This window comes from Betta splendens, chromosome 12 (genome assembly GCF_900634795.4).
Source record: "Betta splendens chromosome 12, fBetSpl5.4, whole genome shotgun sequence".
Classification (NCBI taxonomy): domain Eukaryota; kingdom Metazoa; phylum Chordata; class Actinopteri; order Anabantiformes; family Osphronemidae; genus Betta; species Betta splendens.
In genome coordinates this window covers 11,187,613-11,206,458 of record NC_040892.2, presented here as the reverse complement: position 1 = coordinate 11,206,458, position 18,846 = coordinate 11,187,613, and the positions used below count along the sequence as shown (strand labels likewise).

Sequence of the window (18,846 nt, the reverse complement as noted above, 5' to 3'; positions counted from 1 at the left end):
TTAAACTGTTCACAGCTCGTATTTTGCTCTTGTTTGTGTTTTAACTCGTATATCGGCTGCAGTTACCAGCTGGTGTCTGTAGGTGGCGGCAACACGTGTTCGATTGATTGATGCTGCGTCACTGTTTAACGAAGAAGAGCGTCATGTTAGAAGCCGTCGGCTAAAATCTTGTTTATAGTTAAGTGTTTTCGCTGTAGAACTAATGGAAATTTTCTTGCATAGCAGGTAAAGACGCACAGTTGACTCGCAGTTTGTTGAGATGTAACTGCAACGGACCTGAAAACTATTTCCGTGCAGCTGCCTTTATGTTAAAACGCTAGCCAAGTCATTGCTCCGCTACCTGGTTAGCTTTGCCTGCTGTGTTCTCTGCTGAACTGGGAGTTTGTCTCATCACACATGAGCGTGTCTCTGGTCGTTATCCGCTTGGAATTGGCCGATCAGTCTCCTTATCCTCGGGGCTTCTGGTACTCTGCTGGTAGGTGAACATTATATTCAACGCCGTAAATAAGCTAGCCATAGAGCTAACGGCTAACCAAGTGACAGATTGACAGGGCTGCACTGAGGAGCCTTCGGTTACTGGTTGTCAAAAACAGACATTAAACTGAGCTTGAACTTGAATTGAAGTAAACGTGCATGTAACCACCGATTGGCATTGATATAACTTCATTAGCATTAGCATTCACTCAACAAATAAAGTGAAGTTGTTGCCAAGATCAAGTGTAGCTAAGATCATGTTTATGTTGACCCTAATAGTTTGATTTGCATGGTAACATTACACACATGATGTGAAAATGCAAAAGGTTAAAACATCTGCTTCTGTTTTCTCGTGGGTAGTTTCAGACATGTCAGAGGAGGAACTGCAGGAGAAAGCTCTGGGTTTGGCCAAACACACACTGAGCGGAAAGAGCGACTTGGAAAGAACAGCTGTGCTGCACCAACACATCGGCAGCAGAGCCATGGGGGACATGGTGATAGAAACGTTCGAACCCAGCCCAGGTAGGACACACGTGCCAGTGAGTGCTCTGAAGCCCACACGCAGAAACAGAGGAATAAAAAACACTGATCACATTGGTCGTGCAGATAAAGGAGGAGGCGCAGAACCTGGTGGATCCAGGGCTGAAGCAGAGGGCATCGAGGGAGTTCAGGAAAGCGGCGAGGCTACGGGCGCTGCTCCCGACTCCCCGTCCAAACAGCTGCCAGAGCAGATCTCCTTCTTCAGTGGGAACCCCTCAGTGGAGATCGTTCACGGTATCATGCACCTCTACAAAACCAAGTGGGTCCCTTTGGGCACTTTTTTGTTGCTATTCTGCCTTTTCAGGGTGTGCGATAATGTTTTTGTTTTGTCCTGTTGCAGTAAAATGACCTCACTGACTGAGGACGTGCGGCGCAGCGCTATGGTGTGTATCCTGACTGTGCCAGCGACCATGACCAGCCATGACCTCATGAAGCTGATGGCTCCCTTTAATGACGTCATGGAGCATATGAAGATCATACGAGACTCGACTCCTAACCAGTACATGGTTCTGATTAAGTTCTGTACACAGGTAAGTTGATTATTACCAGTATGCTCTTGCTTGTAATATTTCAAGGGGACGTAGATACTGGATAGAACTGGGGAAAAGATGATGGTTAACCACGTATTTATATTGCAAACAATGTGGGCTTTATGTCTAATTGGAGGGCATTTATCCCCCATTGGAGGGAGCCTCTCTGCTCTCTTTTAACATGGCCATGTTGCTTAGCCTCCCCACTCCGTGACAACTCAGAGTGGAGCCCAGGATGCAGAGTCGCAGTCTTACACGCCTCTCTGCATGTTCTCCACAGCCGCCACCCACTCTTAGTCTTAGTTATTGCATAGAGACTGTGTCTGCTTCCAGAATTTAATAAACATCAAAACAGTAAGTTAATAAAGTGTGGTTTATTAAATGTCAGATCTCTGTCATCTAAATCCTTCTTACTAAATGACTTGATAAGTGACCATCACATAGATATGTTCTGTCCCAATGAAACCTGGGTGCAGCAGGATGAATATGTTAGTTTAAATTAGTCAGCGCTAATGAGTCACATCAATTATCATGTTCCCAAAAGTACAGGTCAAGGTGAAGGAGTAGCAGCAATTTATGACTCAGATTTATTAATTACTCCTAAACCTAAACATAGTTATAACTCATTTGAGAGCCTCACTCTGAGCCTTTCTCACCCAGACTCTAAAATTCAGAAGCCAGTTGTGTTTTGTACTGTTTATCGTCCTCCTGCACCATAGTCAGATGAGAATTCAGAGAATTCAGTTTAGAACTCTGAATGAGTTCTTAGCACAGATAAAGTCATTGTAGTGGGAGACTTTAACATTAATGTAGATGTTGATAGTAACTGTCTCAAAACCCTTATCTATCTGTTATCTGACCATTTCTTATTAACTTTTGAATTTAGCATAATTGACCTTACAATAGCTGGAAAGAAATGTTACTATAGCAGATGTTTATCTGATGACGCTGTTGCCAGATTCAAGCAGATAATGCCATTATCTTTTGCCTCATTGTCTTGTATATACACAGAGGAGAAATCGCCTTAATCCTTATGAACAGGTTGACTGTCTTGTAGATGATGCTGCAGCTTCTCTGCGTTCAATGTTAGACACAGTGGTTTAGAGAGCTTTCCCTCCATAGATCACATGGAGTTAACTTCAATAATTAACTCTTCCTAGTCCACTTTTAGAGCCAATTCCAACCAGATTACTCAAAGAAGCTCTACCTTTTAATCAGCTTGTCCATATTAAATCAAATCAACCAATCTTTACTAATAGGCTACATACCACAGGCCTTTAACATCAAACAAATCTTCATAACTGTCTACCTTCACCTTAGAAATATAGCTAGAATTAGAAACATCCTCTCTGAGTGATGCAGAGAAACTGATCCATGCATTTGTTACCTCTAGGTTAGACTATTGTTACCTTACTCGTAGGATGTCCTAACAGCTCCTTAAAAAGCCTACAGCTTATTCAAAATGCTGCAGAGTTGCTGACAGGACTCAGACAGAGAGATCACATTTCTCCTACATTAGCTTCTCTGCACTGGCTGCCTGTAAAATGTAGGATAGTATTTAAAACTCTTGTACTCACCTACAAAGCACTTAAGGATAAAGCTCCTTCTTATCTTAAAGACCTCATAGTTCCTTAGGCTCCCAGCAGAATGCTTTGTTCTCAGAGCGCTGAGCTATTTGTGGTTCCTAGAGTCTTTAAATGTAGAATGGGAGGCAGAGCTTTTAGCTTTTATTGTCTTTGTCCCACTCTGTCCTCACCTACAGGTATCATTGACTCAAGGCTTTGTCTGTGATGGGCTGTTGTGGATCCAGCCGTCCTGCCTGTGCTCTGTTGTTGCTTGTTATTGTTGCACTCATCTTTCTGTCTATCCTCTCACCCCAACCGTTCATGTGCTATAGTTCAGGCATCCTGGACTTCCCAGTTAGTTGATGTCATTGGGTAAATTGTCTGTAGCAACAGAACACAAATGTATCTGTGCAGGTTTCTCTTAACGCTGTTGTTTTCTTCCATGTCATTGTTTAGGCAGACGCAGACAGTTTTTACACGGCGTGTAATGGCCGCCAATTCAACTCTATAGAAGAAGCAGTTTGTCAGCTGATCTACGTGGAGAGGGCGGAGGTTATAAAGTCTGAAGAGGTAAATATTTTCACTCTGAGGCTTTACTCTTAAATTTCGAGGCCACCCTTCAAAAGTAGGTGTCCTCATTAATTCTTTCAGGGACAAACCAGTGTTTATTTTGGTTCTGCTGACAAGGGCATCTGTGGAACAGCGACTCTCTGATTCATTTTAGGACTCAAGTGATGTTGTGGAATATGCTAAACCTGGGTCTGGTCTGACACGATGAACAGAAAAATCATCTTCTCCTTTTCATTCTGTAATGTTGAAATAATTATGTTAAAAAAATTTGTATGGATCCCAAACACGTTCACAAGGGGTGTAGAAAGTTTACAGCTGGTTGTACTACTATGAAGTGGGCTTTCTAAAACTGCCACAGCAGCTACAAACAAACGTGTTTATATAGAAAAATGAATAATTATTCAACCTTAATATTTGAAAATAAATGGTTGTTTGTATTTAAAAAAATAGGAGACCTTACTTTTGGGATTGCTCTCGTAGTTCCCAATGTGAAGGTTTTCTACAATACACATTGAGCATCATGGGTTCTTCTGTATATAGTTCTATTGTAGATAACAGAAAATATTTCTACTTATGATGTATCAGCAAATGCTGGTCAGGGGGTTGTTATATAATGATGTCATGATGGGACTCATTCGAGTCCACGCAGCACGTGGCTTACTTCCTCCAACCCTCCGCTTTCTCAGGGTGCCAGTCTGCCGGTGATGGAGCTGACCGAGCTGCCGAAGTGCACCGTGTGCCTGGAGAGGATGGATGAGTCGGTCAACGGCATCCTCACCACGCTCTGCAACCACAGCTTTCACAGCCAGTGTCTCCAGCGGTGGGAAGATGCCTCGTAAGTACAGACGTAGACTTCTCATCTGTGTGTTGGCTTTAAACGTGCTCCGTGCTCAGTTGCTCTCAGTAATATATAGTTGTTATATATATGTTAGTTTTCCAAAAGTTTGGTAGAAGCGCCTGCATTCGGATGTTAGTTGTCTCACTGATTGCCACTGCACTGGTTCTTTCTCCAGGCTTCATGCTGTTTGTTTTCAGTCATCTCTTTTCATGTATTCATCTACTCTACAAAGGACCTGTGTCACATGAGCACAGCTGATTGTGTGGTGCTTTCAGGTGCCCTGTCTGTAGGTACTGCCAAACTCCAGAACCAGTTGAGGAGAACAAATGCTTTGAGTGCGGAGTCCAGGAGGTAACGCACAAATACATCCAGCTTTGCTGTCTTAGTTTTTATTTTTTTTAGTCAGAACCTTCTCTCATGTGTCTATAGAACCTGTGGATCTGTCTGATCTGCGGCCATATTGGCTGTGGCCGCTACGTTAGCCGGCATGCCTACAAGCACTTTGAGGAAACTCAGCATACGTACGCTATGCAGCTCACCAACCACCGCGTCTGGGACTACGCAGGAGGTACTGGTTGTGGTTTGTGTTTGTGTTTGTGTTACAGTCTCGTGTGCAAAGAACCAGAAACCAGGTGAACCACAAAGAAAGCCGGGCCATTAAACCTCAACAGGCTGCCTCTTATTTAAACAGCAATAATAAGTTTAAAGCAGCCTGGACCCATTTTTGGACAGCAGAGGGCAGAAACCTAGAAAGTAAAGTAAATCCTGTTCATAACATTGTTTTAGAAGTTTCTGCACCACATGGTTCATTTAGCAGCTGTTCTGGAGCTTTTCAGGTTTGTCACATGACTGTTCCCAGAAAATGAAGCCATTTTGTAGCATTTGATAGATTAGATTCTACACAGTAGAAGCAACTATTGCGGTTTTCATCATGAAGTGTGTTAAAGCTTACAGTTACAGTTTTAACAGTATCTCAGGTTGTATGATGGACGTGAATGGAAAAGCATTCATTTGAATTTTAAATTTAAGCCCTTGACGTGTTAATCTGCGTGTTCCTCTCTGCGTAGATAACTACGTGCATCGGCTCGTAGCCAGTAAGACTGATGGGAAGATGGTGCAGTATGAATGTGAGGGAGACACGTGTCAAGCTGAGAAAATAGATGCGCTTCAACTTGAAGTGAGTAATTTCCTCCTGTTACGTTGTTGTTGTTGTTGTTGTTTGTTTTTGTAGCGCTGTGATTAATGCTAATGTACTCGGCAGTACTCGTACCTGCTGACGAGCCAGCTGGAGTCGCAGAGGATTTACTGGGAGAACAAGATAGTTCATCTGGAGAAGGAGACAGCTGAGGAGGTAAAGATGCCACTGCACTAGTAAAATGTTATTTGTTTGCATCAGTACAAATGATCTCTTACTCCTGTGTGTGTTTGTCGTGCAGATTAACAACATGAAGGCGAAGTTTAAGGAAACTCTGGAGCGCTGCGATAACCTGGAGCAGCGGCTGGGAGATATAACCAAAGACAAGCAAAGCATGGAGAAAAAGTAGGTGCTGGTTCACGGCCCCTGCTGCCGGGAGGTTAATACTGGATGAACTAAAAATATGTTACATTCATTAGAAAATGAACTTGAAGAACTTGCTGGTGTGAAGCTGTAAAAGAAAAGGTGTGATTGAATAAGAGGCTTTGAAATCTGTCCAAGCACATCAATTTTATTTACATTTCATACATACATTAATCATTGACGAACAGGAAGCAGTTTGAGCAAGAACTAAAAGAGACTAAACAAGTACCTGAACGTTTGACCCCCCCCCCCCCTCCCTTTACCTGAAAACGTAACAGGCCTGTAACTTTGTAACAATCAATCACCTATTTGACTACAGGTTCCAAAGGGTTTGACCGGTTTGCACCGTTCAGAGTAACAGCTGCTGTGCTTTTTCACTGTGTGAACACCTTTGACTTTAACGCAACGGGTCTGAACCTGGTCCTAGATGTTGTGTGCTCATCAAGTAAAGCAGGTTGCTCCACCTTCTGCTTCAGTTTTCTGTGGGTTTCCTGATAGATATTATTTCCTCATTAATTAAATAATTCAAGTCACACTTTTAGGATACTGGTTTTTCTCATGACTGTTCACTTGATTCTCACTTTTACGTTACTTCCAGTCACACAAGTCACACAATCTTAATACAATCCTCTGAGACTACAGGAAAATTGTGAATCCAAATCAACTTTTCTTTACGACTTTTCCACGGAATCTGGGGTAGTTATCGGCGGCTTGTACTTTCAGGTGCACCCAGCTGAACGGCCGAGTGCTGAAGCTGAGCCAAGAGCTGAAGGAGGAGCAGGAGATGAACCGGTGCCTGAGAGCCAACCAGACAGAGCTGCAGTCCCAGCTGGCCGAGGAGGAGCGCAGAGGAAAAGAGAGCAGTGAGTGGAGACTAACTCAAATAATATGAGGGTGAACACACGCCAAGCAGCCCCCACATCTGGCTCATCTACTCCTACAAGGCATTCATACATCTTAAGTACAGTACCATACGTGTGAGTTGTACATATGTTCTATGTCCTTTTTAACTCCTGATTATGCATCTTACCATTTTCTTTGTGGCTACTCTGACAATCCAATTTATTTGTCCGAATTGGGACAAATAAAGTTCACCTTTATGCCTAATGCAAACCTTAAAGTTAAAGGAGAATTTCTACAAAGTGAAACTTGTGCACACACACACACGCACAGACCCTGGTGCAGCTTCTGTACATCCACTGAAAGTGTCAAAACCACTTCTGTCAGCTCTGCAAATCAGCTCTAAGTGTAGATTATCAGATCTGCGTCCTGTGCAGTCCCTTCATTCTGATGTTGAAAGTGATACTTGGGTTTGAATATTTCCAGACATTCGTTCATTTACTCCTCTGCTGCTGGTCTGCTCATTTATCTTTGTGGTTCACTGACGTCAAAGGTAATTTGATGATGACAGGATCATGTTCACAACGAGAGAGACTGAACTTTACTTTGGACACTGGACTCTGGCACCATGAAAACTTTCATTCAACCTCTATTCTTATATTCTAATGTTTCTTTAGCAGGATTCAGAACCTTTATTAATCCAAGAGGGAAATTACTTTGCCTGCTTTTGATAGTGCTCAACACATACAGACAGGAAGGAAACCACAACATAACAGTCTTATACTACACTACATATAGTATGTATACACAGTGGGGGTTGGAATTGTACAGCTTTCATGCCAGCGGTAGTAAGGAGCTCTCATGGCGTCTTGTGGAGCATTCATCATTCTGAGCATCACTTTCTAGTAGAGCTTCACTGGGCGTGTACGACTCCTCTTCTGGGTCAGTGTGGATCCACTGGGTGTCATGAAGTCAGCAAGATGTAAACTGTTAATGTTGTTTTATAGGCGTAAGTGTTTAAGCCTCTTGTATAGAAAGGAAGTCCATGCAGCTGCATAGAGTCCTTGAAGCAGCAGGGTTGTTTTTTTTTTTACAAAGACACTAAGTGGGTTTTCAGTTTCATTTAAATAGCAACAGCTGCCTCAAAGAATAAGCCACAACCATCACTGTTGGAAGCTCCACACCTGCTAAATGTAATGAAGCAGCTAAGCTCAGCAGTAGGTGAATAAAAAGCTGCATTAGTGGTTTGATTCCTCCCACAGCTTTAACGTCGCTGTCTTTCTCCAGACGACCGCAAAGACGTGGCGATAGCGGAGCTTCAGGAGCAGCTGAGGGACGTGATGTTTTACCTGGAGACGCAGCAGCAGATTGAGAACCTGCCTCCAGAGGCGCGCAGTGAAATCCAGGAGGGACAGATCAACATCGCAGCCACCTCCTCAGACAGCGCTGCAGGAGACGGCCCCTCGGGCCGCGGCAGGAGGGGCCGCGGCAGGAAGAGGAAGTAGCGGCCGCTCGTATCTGCAGGAAGGTCTCTGTTCATGACTGTTTTCCTGAAGCGCTCCTCTGCATCCATGCGCTCGCAGATGAAGCATCAGGACTCGGACGAGCAAATCGCGACAAAAGCAAAAGAACCACAACCACTAGTTTCAAAATGTATTTTACATCCGTGCAAAGTAAATTTATTCTTGCTGAGACTTTCTATTTTGGTCATGAATGGTATTATATGATCAAAATGATTTTCATTTCTGCTTCTGCTTTTTGACATGTAAAGCTGTAGTTTTCCCTTTACACTGGAACAAGATGCTGAAGAACATTGTTGGAGAGTCTTATTTTAAGATTGATATTTGTCTGTTCCTAAGTAAAAAGATGCAAATGTCCATTTTGTTGCTTTTTTTTTTTTGTTACACATGATGGAAGGTGGCTCAGCTGTAGCTGGAGGATCTGTCTGCTTTTAGTTTTACACGTCTGCGTTTCTGGTCAGTGCTGTTTGTTGTAGCTGCAGTCAGAGGTGGAGGGACTGGTTATAAGAAAGGCATCGATCTGAGGATATTTAATATTAGAACCTCCGTCCCACTGATTCAATGCATGAAACATTCTTAGGTACAACATGAAATACTTCCTCCTTGCACAGAATTTTATTGACTAGTCCTCATGCCAAACTAGCAGCATGACACTGCTCTCAAGCACACATTCTGAATGCTGACCCTGTTGAAGGATGGTTTCGTACCTTGGAGCAGGCCCCGGATGCAGTTTGAGTTTTTTTTTCTGGCCTGACTCAGCAGGTTGTTGAGGGTGAACTGTGATGGCGTCTGATAATTAACCCTGCTGTTAGTGACGGTGGAGTTTAAACCATGTGATCGCACGCTCGGGTTTTATGAATGCTACATTGTGTGGAGACCAGAAACTCGATTGACTGGCTCTGTGTACATAGGGTCAGACGAGAATGGACTGCGGCAGGCAAATGCATCATTATGCAAATATTTGTTCCACCTCTTCCATTCATGGCCAACTATGACCTTTAAAGCCTGTACACAAACACAGGCCAAGGTTCTTCTTTTGTTCTGAAAATGTCAGTTGCCCATTAACGGTGACATAAGTGATGGTGATATGTGCTTTCATTACGTTTAGATTAAAGATCAGCTGCACTCCCTGTACAACACACAAAAAACAAGTGAGACACTGCGGTGAAACCGTGTGAACGTGTCATGAACAAACCGACTCCCACCAGGTGGTGAATAACGATACGCAGGACGTGTGAGCTGGATCTCAGTTCTTTTCACAGGCATGAATGGAAACTGAAGGCTGCGTGGTGTAATGTGTCAGACCTACTGGAAGTGAACCAGGAGTAGGAGGAGCGGCCAACACACGAGTGAGGAGGTTTAGACACGACGGCACTTCCTCAGTTGCAGCTCTTCGCTGTCCAACGATGGACTAATCCTGCACCAACCGTTCTTCTGCGAAGCCACAAACACGTTGAGGTAAGAACGGAACTTCTCCTTTTCACACACACTGTGAAGTGGTTGAACTAATGGAAACCTGTTTAGTACTAACTGACTAACAGCCTGCAGTAAAAAGAGGGTTTTTAGCTATTCAAGTGTTGCAGTGCTGTAAAATTCCTGGTATGCGGCTGCTCCTTTCAGGTCTCTGCATGCGGACGGATGAAAGGCTCAGATTCCCCCTCCTCAGCGTCGGCTTCTAAATTCTTTTGTTGTGCTGTAAAGGCTGGACGCTCAGTCTTTGAATCGAGCCAAGTTCAACAGTGAAGCCAGGGCTCGTTCCTGAACGGCCCAGCTCGTGGCTTCGTGTTCTCTGTGAGGCGAAGCCAGGAAACCTGCATGAAGGCCACTGCTTCTAAGTGTTTAAATCATCAGCGTGTGATATGAATCTGGAAAGAAGCTGCGTGTGAGGCTTTGCAAAGTGTATAAATGTGAGGAAAAAGCAGTTAAGCTTGTGTTTTATGTGCAGGACTCCTGGAAGTAAAACACTTCCCTTTTCTATTTTTCTAATTTGCATCACGGTCACAGTCTGAACAAGGAAACTGTGCAGGGGAAATGAGCTGAGAGCTGAACTGATGTGAGAGGATGATCGTGTTATTTTAACCACTAAAACTTCCGTCAGGCTCTAAAGACTAAAGTTGCAGCATCCAGCGTTTTTCTCCAGAGAGAGGAGGAAGCTCCCCCTGTTGTAGCAGGACACAAGTGTTGCGACGTCATTATGTCATAAACCATTAATTTTCGTTGCAGCAGTGACACTTAGTTTCATCTTTCCTAACTGTCGATGGCTCGACTTGTGCTTCAACCAGAACTGCGTTGGATATAAAACTAGATCTGGGTCCAAGTTTGTCTGATAGGAACCTGTGGCTCTTATCAGACAAACTTGGAAAAAAACCCAGACTACTTCTTGAGAAATTTGCCAATCAGTGTTTCCTTTCTCCCACTCTGGGAGCTGCCCTGCTTTCCTGTTCAGTAAACACCAACCTGACAACGCGCTTCAGTTTTCCAGAAGCGTTGAACTGGGTTTCTTATCGTGTGTGTGCAAGACAAAAGCCTGGGGGGCAGATCTAGACACTGATATTCTTTTGTAAATCACCTCTGGTGCAGTTGAATGAAATGTCAGGGGGCAAACTTAGGAGAGAGTATGTATATTCTACATAGTATATTCTCGAGTTTCCTTCCTGTCAGGTGATTGACGTCTTTCTACTCTCTCTCTCTCTCTGCAGATGAGCGACCAAGACAGCAGCGCCTCGGCCTCTCAGACGGAGGGAGACTTGGAGGTGGACGAGGACGGGGAGAAGGATGCGAGGCGGCGGGGCAGCCCCACCCCCAGCCTGTCTGCCCTGTCCTCCTCGCTCCGCGCCGTCATACGCATCAAGCACAAGTACCAGGCCATCAAGCGCCGGCGCCAGGAGCTGGGCCTGGGGCCGGGGACCGCGGGTCTCCTCCCGGGAGCCCCCGCGCGGACCAGCCCCAAAATCTTCACCTTCGACGGCTTCACGCCCTCCGCCTTCCCCGCCCTGACCTCGTCCGCCGTCGCCCCCAAGAAGAAGAAGCGCAGGAGGAAGCGGGTGCTGTTCCCCAACGGCGTGGGCCGCAGGGCGCCGCCGAAGCAGGAGCAGAGCCGGGCCAAGTACTGCCTCTACCTGCTGTGCGCCATCGTCTTCCTGCAGGTACGGGGTCCTCCCTCCTGTTACGGGCGGCGAGCGTGAGGAGCCGTGATCGGTAGCTGCTGGGGGGGAGAAAACATACGCTGAACGGTTGCGTCCGTGTCCCGCACAAACAGTTCAAGTGTAAACAGCGAGGCCAGAGTTTCCTGTTGCTGTTGCAGAATGTCAACATGGACGCGAGTTGTTTCCTGTGACACAGACGAGCCTGAGTAAATATTGACTGTCCGTTTTACTCATGCACTTTACAGTTAGCGTGTGGAACCAACTCATATTCAACAGTAAACTTGTCCAGGGCCTCACTAATGTTCTGGGAGGAACCCCCCCCCCCAAATAGATTATAAGTAAAGATGGTGACTTGAGCTTCCATTATAGACCAGACATCTGGAGTGAATCTAGCCCTTCTCAGCGTCTAAAGTGACTGGCTTCTTGTTACCTTGCAGGTGTACAATGCTATCGAGAACCTGGACGACCACGTTCTGAGGTACGACCTGGAGGGGCTGGAGAAGACACTAAGGAGGGAGGTGCTGGGGCAGCAGGGGGCCGTGGAGGCCTTACTCTACCTGCTGAGGGACTATCTGTCCACTTACGTCCACAACAAGCCCCTGGTGGTGTCTCTCCACGGCCCCAGCGGCGTGGGCAAGAGCCACCTGGGTCGCCTCCTGGCCGGACACTTCCGCTCGGTGGTGGGGGAGACGCTGGTGCTGCAGTACTACGTCCTCCACCACTGCCCCCAGGAGGCCGACGCCCAGCAGTGCGCCCGCAACCTCTCCAGCACCATCTCGGAGATGGTGGAACGGGCCGAGGACGAGGAGAAGATCCCCCTCTTCGTCTTCGACGAGGCCGAGCACATGCACGGCGAGATCTTGGACATGCTGTGGCAGCTGGTGGCCTCCAAGCAGTCCAACGAGTACCTGAACGCTGTCTACCTGTTCCTGAGCAACCTGGGCCACGCGCACATCACTAAACACATGCTCCACAACTCCTCGAGCGTCGCCATGGGGATGACGGCTTCTAGTCGCCAGAGTGGCCTTGTGAAGGAGCTGGTGCCGGTTTTACGCAGCATCGTGGAGAAGCTCCACCCACTGTGGACGGAGGCGGACGTTTTGCCCCTGGGGCTGCTGGAGAAACGCCACGTCATGGACTGTTTCCTGGACGAAATGACTCGAGAGGGGTTCTACCCGGATCATAGCCACATAGAGCGCCTTGCAGGGGAGATCGAGTATTACCACACAGTCGGGGGCCACGAATATTCCCAGACGGGCTGCAAGCAAGTGGTGGCTAAGGTCAACATGCTGTGAGGCAGCATGAGGCTGTGAGGAATGTTCACGAAGAAGAAGCCGAGCGCAGGAGTGAGTTTATGACAGAACTCAGATTTCAGAAGTGGATTTGTTCCAATGTTAAAACAAAGCAGCAGTTTGTCGAAAGGGCAGCGAAGACACTCAAATCACAACGTAAATGTGGTTTGTCCTTTAAGGCTTCTGAGTAGAACCTTATTACTAACTGTTTGGTAGGATCTGTCCAAATGTGCTGAAGTTGTTGTTCGTTAAATCTAAAAATGAGTAAACCGTGATTACAGGATTTGGATGAACTGGTCGACTGAGCTGCTTCACGGCTTCTGTGTCAGACAGCTCAAGCACAAATGACCAGAAGTAGAGTGAAGGACCAAAAACAGGCCAACGCTGCAGACATTTATAATCACAGGAAGCCTCATGTTTGTTGACTTTGAATGCAGCTCGACTTTCACAAGAACAAGTCACGAAGTAGTTTTTTTTCTGAGTGTCTGCATAGTAGAGGTTTCATCTGCAATAAAGCAGCCGGAGGCCGAGCTTCGGGTTCAGCCAGTACTGATAGAAGTCAGTTTATTTATTGAACGCAGACGCTTTTACATGGATTAACAGTGACGTGTGCCAGCGTAGGTCGATTATGCCAACGACCTGTGTTCAGATAATTCAAATAAAAACTTTTTTGTACGGAGTGTCAAAATTAAAGACCCTGTTTAAACAAAACTCTGGGATTTCACATGTCTTTCATTGGGCAGAAGAGGAAAGTTTTTGAAGCTCATTTACTTCCTTGTTGGGACCTGGGGAAAACCTCATCTGTGTGGTAGCAGTGAAGCTGCATTTTTACCCCAGCTAAACAGGGTTGATGGCATCAGAACCAGGGCAGCCACTAAGAAGAAAACATGAACAACTCTCAGACATAAATTCAAGTTTTTATTATTAGAATTCCCTTAAGTTAACGTTGGAAAAAATGAGGTACTGTAACTAAGTGGCATAAAAATGAGCCATGACGGATGAAAAAACACACGATGCGTGACTCCTAAACAGAAAAGCAACTGGAAAATGAGGAGCAGTCTGTCTGGTGCATTGGTATGTTGAGGTTTGAGGAGTGTAGATGGTGTTAATGATGACATAGATACTCAAACAGATGCAAAACTGCCTCACTCTGCTTTGGACACGTAGGTGAGAGCAATGCTGTAGAAATGCAAACTAACTACATACGCTACAAGAAGATTCCACTACACTGATCTCACCTACGCAAATGGGACGTCACAAAGAAAGTGAAGAAGATAAGGAGCGTCTGTGGTGAAACTGACTCCTTTAGGATCAACCTCTGAACTCTAACCTCCAGCGCTTCCATGTTTGAGTTGTAACAGAACATTTGAGTAAAATCCTCCACGGATTGTAACAGGATCCAAACTAAAGAGAAAATATTTAATGCTGCTGACGCCAACGACACCTACAGGGAAATAAAGAGCTGCTTCAGTAACTAATGAATGATCCACTAGGCGCTCTTGGTTTCAGAGTCGACCTCACAGCTCCTCTCAGGTGGTTAAACGTGATGCTGCGACTGGACAGAGAAGCAGCTACGTGGTGGGAATGTGTGTGGAGGGGTGTGAGTGATGATGTGGCTCTGGGCTGCTGCTTCTTCAGTGGGGAGCCTAGCTTCTTCCCCTCTATGCCTCCAGCTCAAAGCCCATGCCAACCTTGTGTCCGCCTGCGTTGAAGTTCTTCCCGTCGATCAGGGCTGAGAGGGTCACCTTCACACCTGCAGAGACCCGACAACCACTACAGGTCAAAGGAGACAACTGTGCGGAGAGGAGACTGAGGAAAAAAACTGCTCACCAGCTACAACTCTGCCATCTAGTGTCCAACAGTATACCGGTAACGGTGTGTTCTCCTACAGCTGAGGTGTTCAAACACAGACCTCGAGGGCCACAGTCCTGCTGGTTTTCCAAATCAGCTAATACTGATTACGTTCACCATTTAGCTGTTCAGCAGCTCACTGACACACCCGATCAATGTAATCAGCAGGGAGAGTTGGAAACCTAGCAGGAAGTGGCCCTGGGGGACTGGAGCTGGACACCCCTGTCTTACAGTCCTACTGTCTAACAGAAGATTAGACTTGACGCAGCATCTGACTCTACAGACAGATTACGGTGGATCTGAATCTGGGTTGGAAATGAGGCCCTACCTGATCGGAGGCTCTGGGTGTAGCCAACTCCTATCAGACTGGCATTGTTAACTTTGGCCTGTGAGGAGAGATGGGATCAGACACATACAGAGCAACATTGCCTGAATCTGAACTGCACGTCTGTAGCACTCACAGACAGGGAGGCGTCTTTGTCCAGCTTGTACTTGGCAGCGATGCCAAAGCGAGTGTTGTTACTGCCAGCAGTCCAGGCCAGAGTGACCGCTGTCTCCAGATCATCATTCACCTTCTGGTAGATGGAGCCTCCGAACTCGGTCCCGTCGTTCCTGAGACAGAAAAGGAATGGATTCAGACACGTCATACGCAGATTTACTACTGAATCGAACTTGATGTGTGAATCTGAGGACTCACACGTTAGTGTGAAGCTGAAAATCTCCAGCCCTGTATCCGAGGGCAAAGTTGTTTTGGGCCAGTTTGGACTTGGCTGTGTCGAAGGCCATCTGGTAGCCGGCCAGCCAGCCCTCGTAGCCCAACACGGCAGCAGCGTGGATGATGGGACCCTCAAAGTCCACATCACAGTTCAGGTTGACGTAGTCGCGCTTGTAACCCGTCTTCAGCTTTCCGCTCTTCTTACTGGAAAAACACATCTGCTCAGCGCACATCGCATTCTGTGGATTGGTCTAATCATCAGTTTATTCTAGCAATATAACTCCAGGCACCGACAATGAGAACATGTGTCATGATGAAGGAGATAAAACACTGAGACAAATGAAACATTGAGATTTCCTGACAACTGTAATGTAGTAAACAGAATAACTCAACATTTTAAGTTAGATTAAATGAGATAAATGAGCAGAAAATGGTTCAACAGCTTCCAACAAAGAAACGCCAGGAGAGATAAACAGGCAATAAACATTCTCACCCTGTGTTTGGTACAAAAGACGTGTCCAGTCCCACCTTCAGGCCTTGAGCCAGCTGTGGGTAAAAGTCAAACACTGAGTTGACAGTGAAAGCCTCAAACAGAGTAATGTGACCTGTTTTGTGTGACCCCATAGATTCAGTACCTGGTCCTCCACGGTCACTTCAGTAGCTAGCGTGTTGTCGGTGTTCCACTTCTGGTTGACGCTCAGGCCAAGCTCCTTCAACTTGTATTTGGTCTCCAGGTTCCCTGAGGCCTTTCCTGTGTCTGTGTTACTGGAGCCAGATGTGTTGAACTCCTGGCAGGACAACCAAAAAAAGATGGGTAGCATGAACTGGCTGCCAAAAGGACTTTCTTTGTAGACTCGCTTGGAGGGGGAGAGGGGATAAACAGGTGCAGAATGTGCCACAACTGACAAGCAAACCAAATAAATGCAGGAAAACTGGAGGAATATGAAAGTGTTCACGAGACAATGCAGCGGACAGTCGGACACACATGAATAACAAATTCAGACAGCATTAAGACATAAAACGAAATGCAGAAAACACTGGGGAGGAGAAACACTGAATCTGTCCTCACTGATGTCATCAAGTTAATTTACTGCATCAAATCTAAGGAAGGTCAACAGAAGAGTTTATGAGTCCATCCAGAATATGTTTCTATTTACTAACAAACTGATATGAGCTCTCACAAACACATATGGAAAAGAAATCAATGTTATGGCAAACATGAACACAACACAAGAGATGCAACAGTGTTAAAAAACAGGAAACAGACACATGAAAATGATTCTTTCCTCCGACACCAATCTTACCATCTACGTTAGAGCGTGAGCAGTCCAGGACAGAGGCCAGCGGCATGGAAACAGAGCAGGGGTTAGGAAAGGCAGGTAGAGAGACAGACAGGCCACACACACACCTGTGCATCTGTGCATCCACAACAGAGCACATGTTAAGCCAAGCAGCGCTGCGTCCGCCGGTCCTCAACCTAGAAAGCTCCCACCAGGTCAGTTAAACACAAAACTGCATGTTGTGGAAGATTTGTGCTTTTGTGTGACGGCAGAAGCAGGACGTGTGGGAATGTACTGAGCATCCAGATAGAGAACTTACCACTCCACTCTGAGACTTGGTCTTTAGGTCCAGCTTCACCACGCCAAAGCCTGAAGAATAAAGAGTTAACAGTTGATCGGTCCCAGATTACTAAAACGCATTAAAATTTCAGCTCTACAGTGACATCTATATGTAGTTTAAGTCGCTGATTCAGCTACCAACAAGCATGCCACTGATTGTCCTGTAGGATGTTCTAGACTTTTTACTATTATTTGCAGTCAATATTTCAATACTGTTGCTTGTCTACATTGGAATGAGGCATTATGAATGTCACAGAGGAACGAAGGTCTGTGTTTCAGGGCTTCGCTAGAAACCCAAACTCACCATAGCCCTTGCTGAAGATGTCCTTAGCAGCTTTGCCCAGGTCTGCATATGAAGGAGGGACGGCCATCGTACTGCAGAGAAGAAACAGGTTTTACAGAAGGTTAAACTGATGGGAACTCTGCTTCCACTTCTCTACACAAAGGCTCTGCTGTGCTCACACAGTTACACTTAGGACTAAGAGGCCAGGATCTTGTTTCCGTTAATTCCTGGCATGACATATGTATGAATTATGTATGTTGTTGTTTCTGAGTATAAATCAATATGAAGCAAATGCTTCTGCTTTGTTATTATTTCATGTTAATAAGGTTGGAAGTAAGAGGATTAAGGATTTTACATATGTCTTATGTGATTCGCATTGCAGAGCGTTTTGGAATAAAGCATCACTGTGGCAGGAGATGACATCAGATCATCATTCATAAAGATGATCCTGAACAAGGGCAGTGATTAACTAAGTGATAGTGGTTATGCGTTTTATTCCCTGACCCTCAGCTGAGTAGCTCTGAGGTCCAGCAGGAGGGAACAATCTGTTCCTTTGCATGCAGCTAATTGTCCAATTTAAATCCTCCATCAAGAGCAGCATCAGAAAAACAGCGTGAGATTATAGAAAAGCACAAATGGAAAACTAGTAGGTGTCATCAAACAAATCATCAGAACAAATCAAATTGCATTGATTTCAAGGATGGAGCGGTGATGTCTTGCATCTGTGTGAGCAGCGTATGAGCACCAGCGTTCAGGCCCTGCCGGCTAGTGACAGATGCCGCTGTGGGTGCAGCCGCCTCTCCTGCTGGGACAAAGGACGGTCAGCGGACCAGTGAAAGGGCTGTGGGGGGTTGACACCTAGCTAGTTAAGCTAGTTGCTGCGCAAAAAGATTAGCCGACTAGCAAGTTAGCGTTAATAGTACTGCCCCCAAACACACCCCTTAACAACCGGACAGCACGCCCCACATTTAGTTAATAACGCTGCTAAGCGCGTGGGTAACGGTGCAGTTCTGGATCCTTGCATTAACACACGTGAAACCATCATTTGAGCGCTTCATAAGGTTGAACGTCATTACATAATAAGGAGCGACCGTTATCCCACATGAGAGCACTTTACATGCTAGCTATGCGGCTAACCTAATAAATAAAACCCGTAAAGTAAAACTATTAGCACTGCACTGTTGAATATTGAATATTAGCGCTAACGCTGCTTACCAAGCTAAAGAGTGTGTAAGTGTGATGTGCGGAGCCTGAAGTATCCCTTGGCTGACAGCTAGCCTAGTTTAGCACTGTCTGTGCGGCTACAGGGCACAATGAAGGAGACATACGGAGCATGCGCGGTGTAAGCGCGAAAAGTGAACAAAGAGTCAAAGCAACACAAGCGAGCAATCTGTCCTCTACAACGTGCCTGCAACTTTATCCAAGAGCATAAACAAACGTTTCAAGAGCAGAAACAAAACGTTTCTCACAGAAATCTATCCAGAATATCATCTGCTAAGGTAAAA

General features: G+C 45.7%; 3 protein-coding genes across 4 annotated transcripts; 2 read left to right on the top strand and 1 right to left on the bottom strand.

Moving 5' to 3' along the window:
• The first annotated feature begins 90 nt into the window (after positions 1-90).
• Positions 91-8,792, top strand: brap (BRCA1 associated protein). The gene is made up of 13 exons (XM_029169202.3): positions 91-475; positions 835-996; positions 1,081-1,273; positions 1,355-1,544; positions 3,566-3,679; positions 4,366-4,514; positions 4,793-4,868; positions 4,947-5,085; positions 5,585-5,694; positions 5,779-5,868; positions 5,954-6,057; positions 6,799-6,938; positions 8,203-8,792. Exons 1-13 carry the CDS (start codon positions 397-399, stop codon positions 8,418-8,420), a joined length of 1,764 nt encoding a protein of 587 aa, XP_029025035.1. The 5' UTR covers positions 91-396; the 3' UTR covers positions 8,421-8,792.
• Positions 8,793-9,539: 747 nt separating this feature from the next.
• tor4aa (torsin family 4, member Aa) lies at positions 9,540-13,584 on the top strand. Its single transcript, XM_029169234.3, has 3 exons — positions 9,540-9,893; positions 11,135-11,581; positions 12,019-13,584. The coding sequence occupies exons 2-3, from the start codon at positions 11,135-11,137 to the stop codon at positions 12,874-12,876; spliced, it is 1,305 nt and encodes a 434-aa protein (XP_029025067.1). The 5' UTR covers positions 9,540-9,893; the 3' UTR covers positions 12,877-13,584.
• A 194-nt stretch (positions 13,585-13,778) lies between these two features.
• On the bottom strand, positions 13,779-18,716 carry zgc:56235 (Voltage-dependent anion-selective channel protein 2-like). 2 transcript variants are annotated; one of them, XM_029169284.3, is made up of 9 exons: positions 18,557-18,716; positions 17,363-17,433; positions 17,039-17,088; positions 16,075-16,227; positions 15,933-15,985; positions 15,422-15,643; positions 15,186-15,336; positions 15,053-15,110; positions 13,779-14,626 (listed from the first exon to the last, which is right to left on the bottom strand). In XM_029169284.3, exons 2-9 carry the CDS (start codon positions 17,427-17,429, stop codon positions 14,535-14,537), a joined length of 846 nt encoding a protein of 281 aa, XP_029025117.1. In that variant the 5' UTR covers positions 17,430-17,433; positions 18,557-18,716; the 3' UTR covers positions 13,779-14,534. The 2 variants fall into 2 exon arrangements, with proteins under 2 accessions (XP_029025117.1, XP_055369336.1); XM_055513361.1 differs by lacking the exons at positions 17,039-17,088; positions 17,363-17,433; positions 18,557-18,716 and adding an exon at positions 16,744-16,767.
• Between the last annotated feature and the right edge of the window lie 130 nt (positions 18,717-18,846).

Bases quoted from the DNA above. Each gene is read 5' to 3' on its own strand.
- tor4aa (XM_029169234.3), top strand. From the start codon at position 11,135: ATGAGCGACCAAGACAGCAGCGCCTCGGCCTCTCAGACGGAGGGAGAC. The intron at 11,582-12,018 runs GTACGGGGTCCT...GTTACCTTGCAG, and splicing joins GCGCCATCGTCTTCCTGCAG to GTGTACAATGCTATCGAGAA.
- brap (XM_029169202.3), top strand. From the start codon at position 397: ATGAGCGTGTCTCTGGTCGTTATCCGCTTGGAATTGGCCGATCAGTCT. The intron at 4,869-4,946 runs GTAACGCACAAA...ATGTGTCTATAG, and splicing joins TTGAGTGCGGAGTCCAGGAG to AACCTGTGGATCTGTCTGAT. The intron at 5,869-5,953 runs GTAAAGATGCCA...TTTGTCGTGCAG, and splicing joins AGAAGGAGACAGCTGAGGAG to ATTAACAACATGAAGGCGAA.
- zgc:56235 (XM_029169284.3), bottom strand. From the start codon at position 17,429: ATGGCCGTCCCTCCTTCATATGCAGACCTGGGCAAAGCTGCTAAGGAC. The intron at 15,111-15,185 runs GTGAGTGCTACA...CTCTCCTCACAG, and splicing joins ACAAAGACGCCTCCCTGTCT to GCCAAAGTTAACAATGCCAG. The intron at 14,627-15,052 runs GTAGGGCCTCAT...GGGTCTCTGCAG, and splicing joins CACCCAGAGCCTCCGATCAG to GTGTGAAGGTGACCCTCTCA.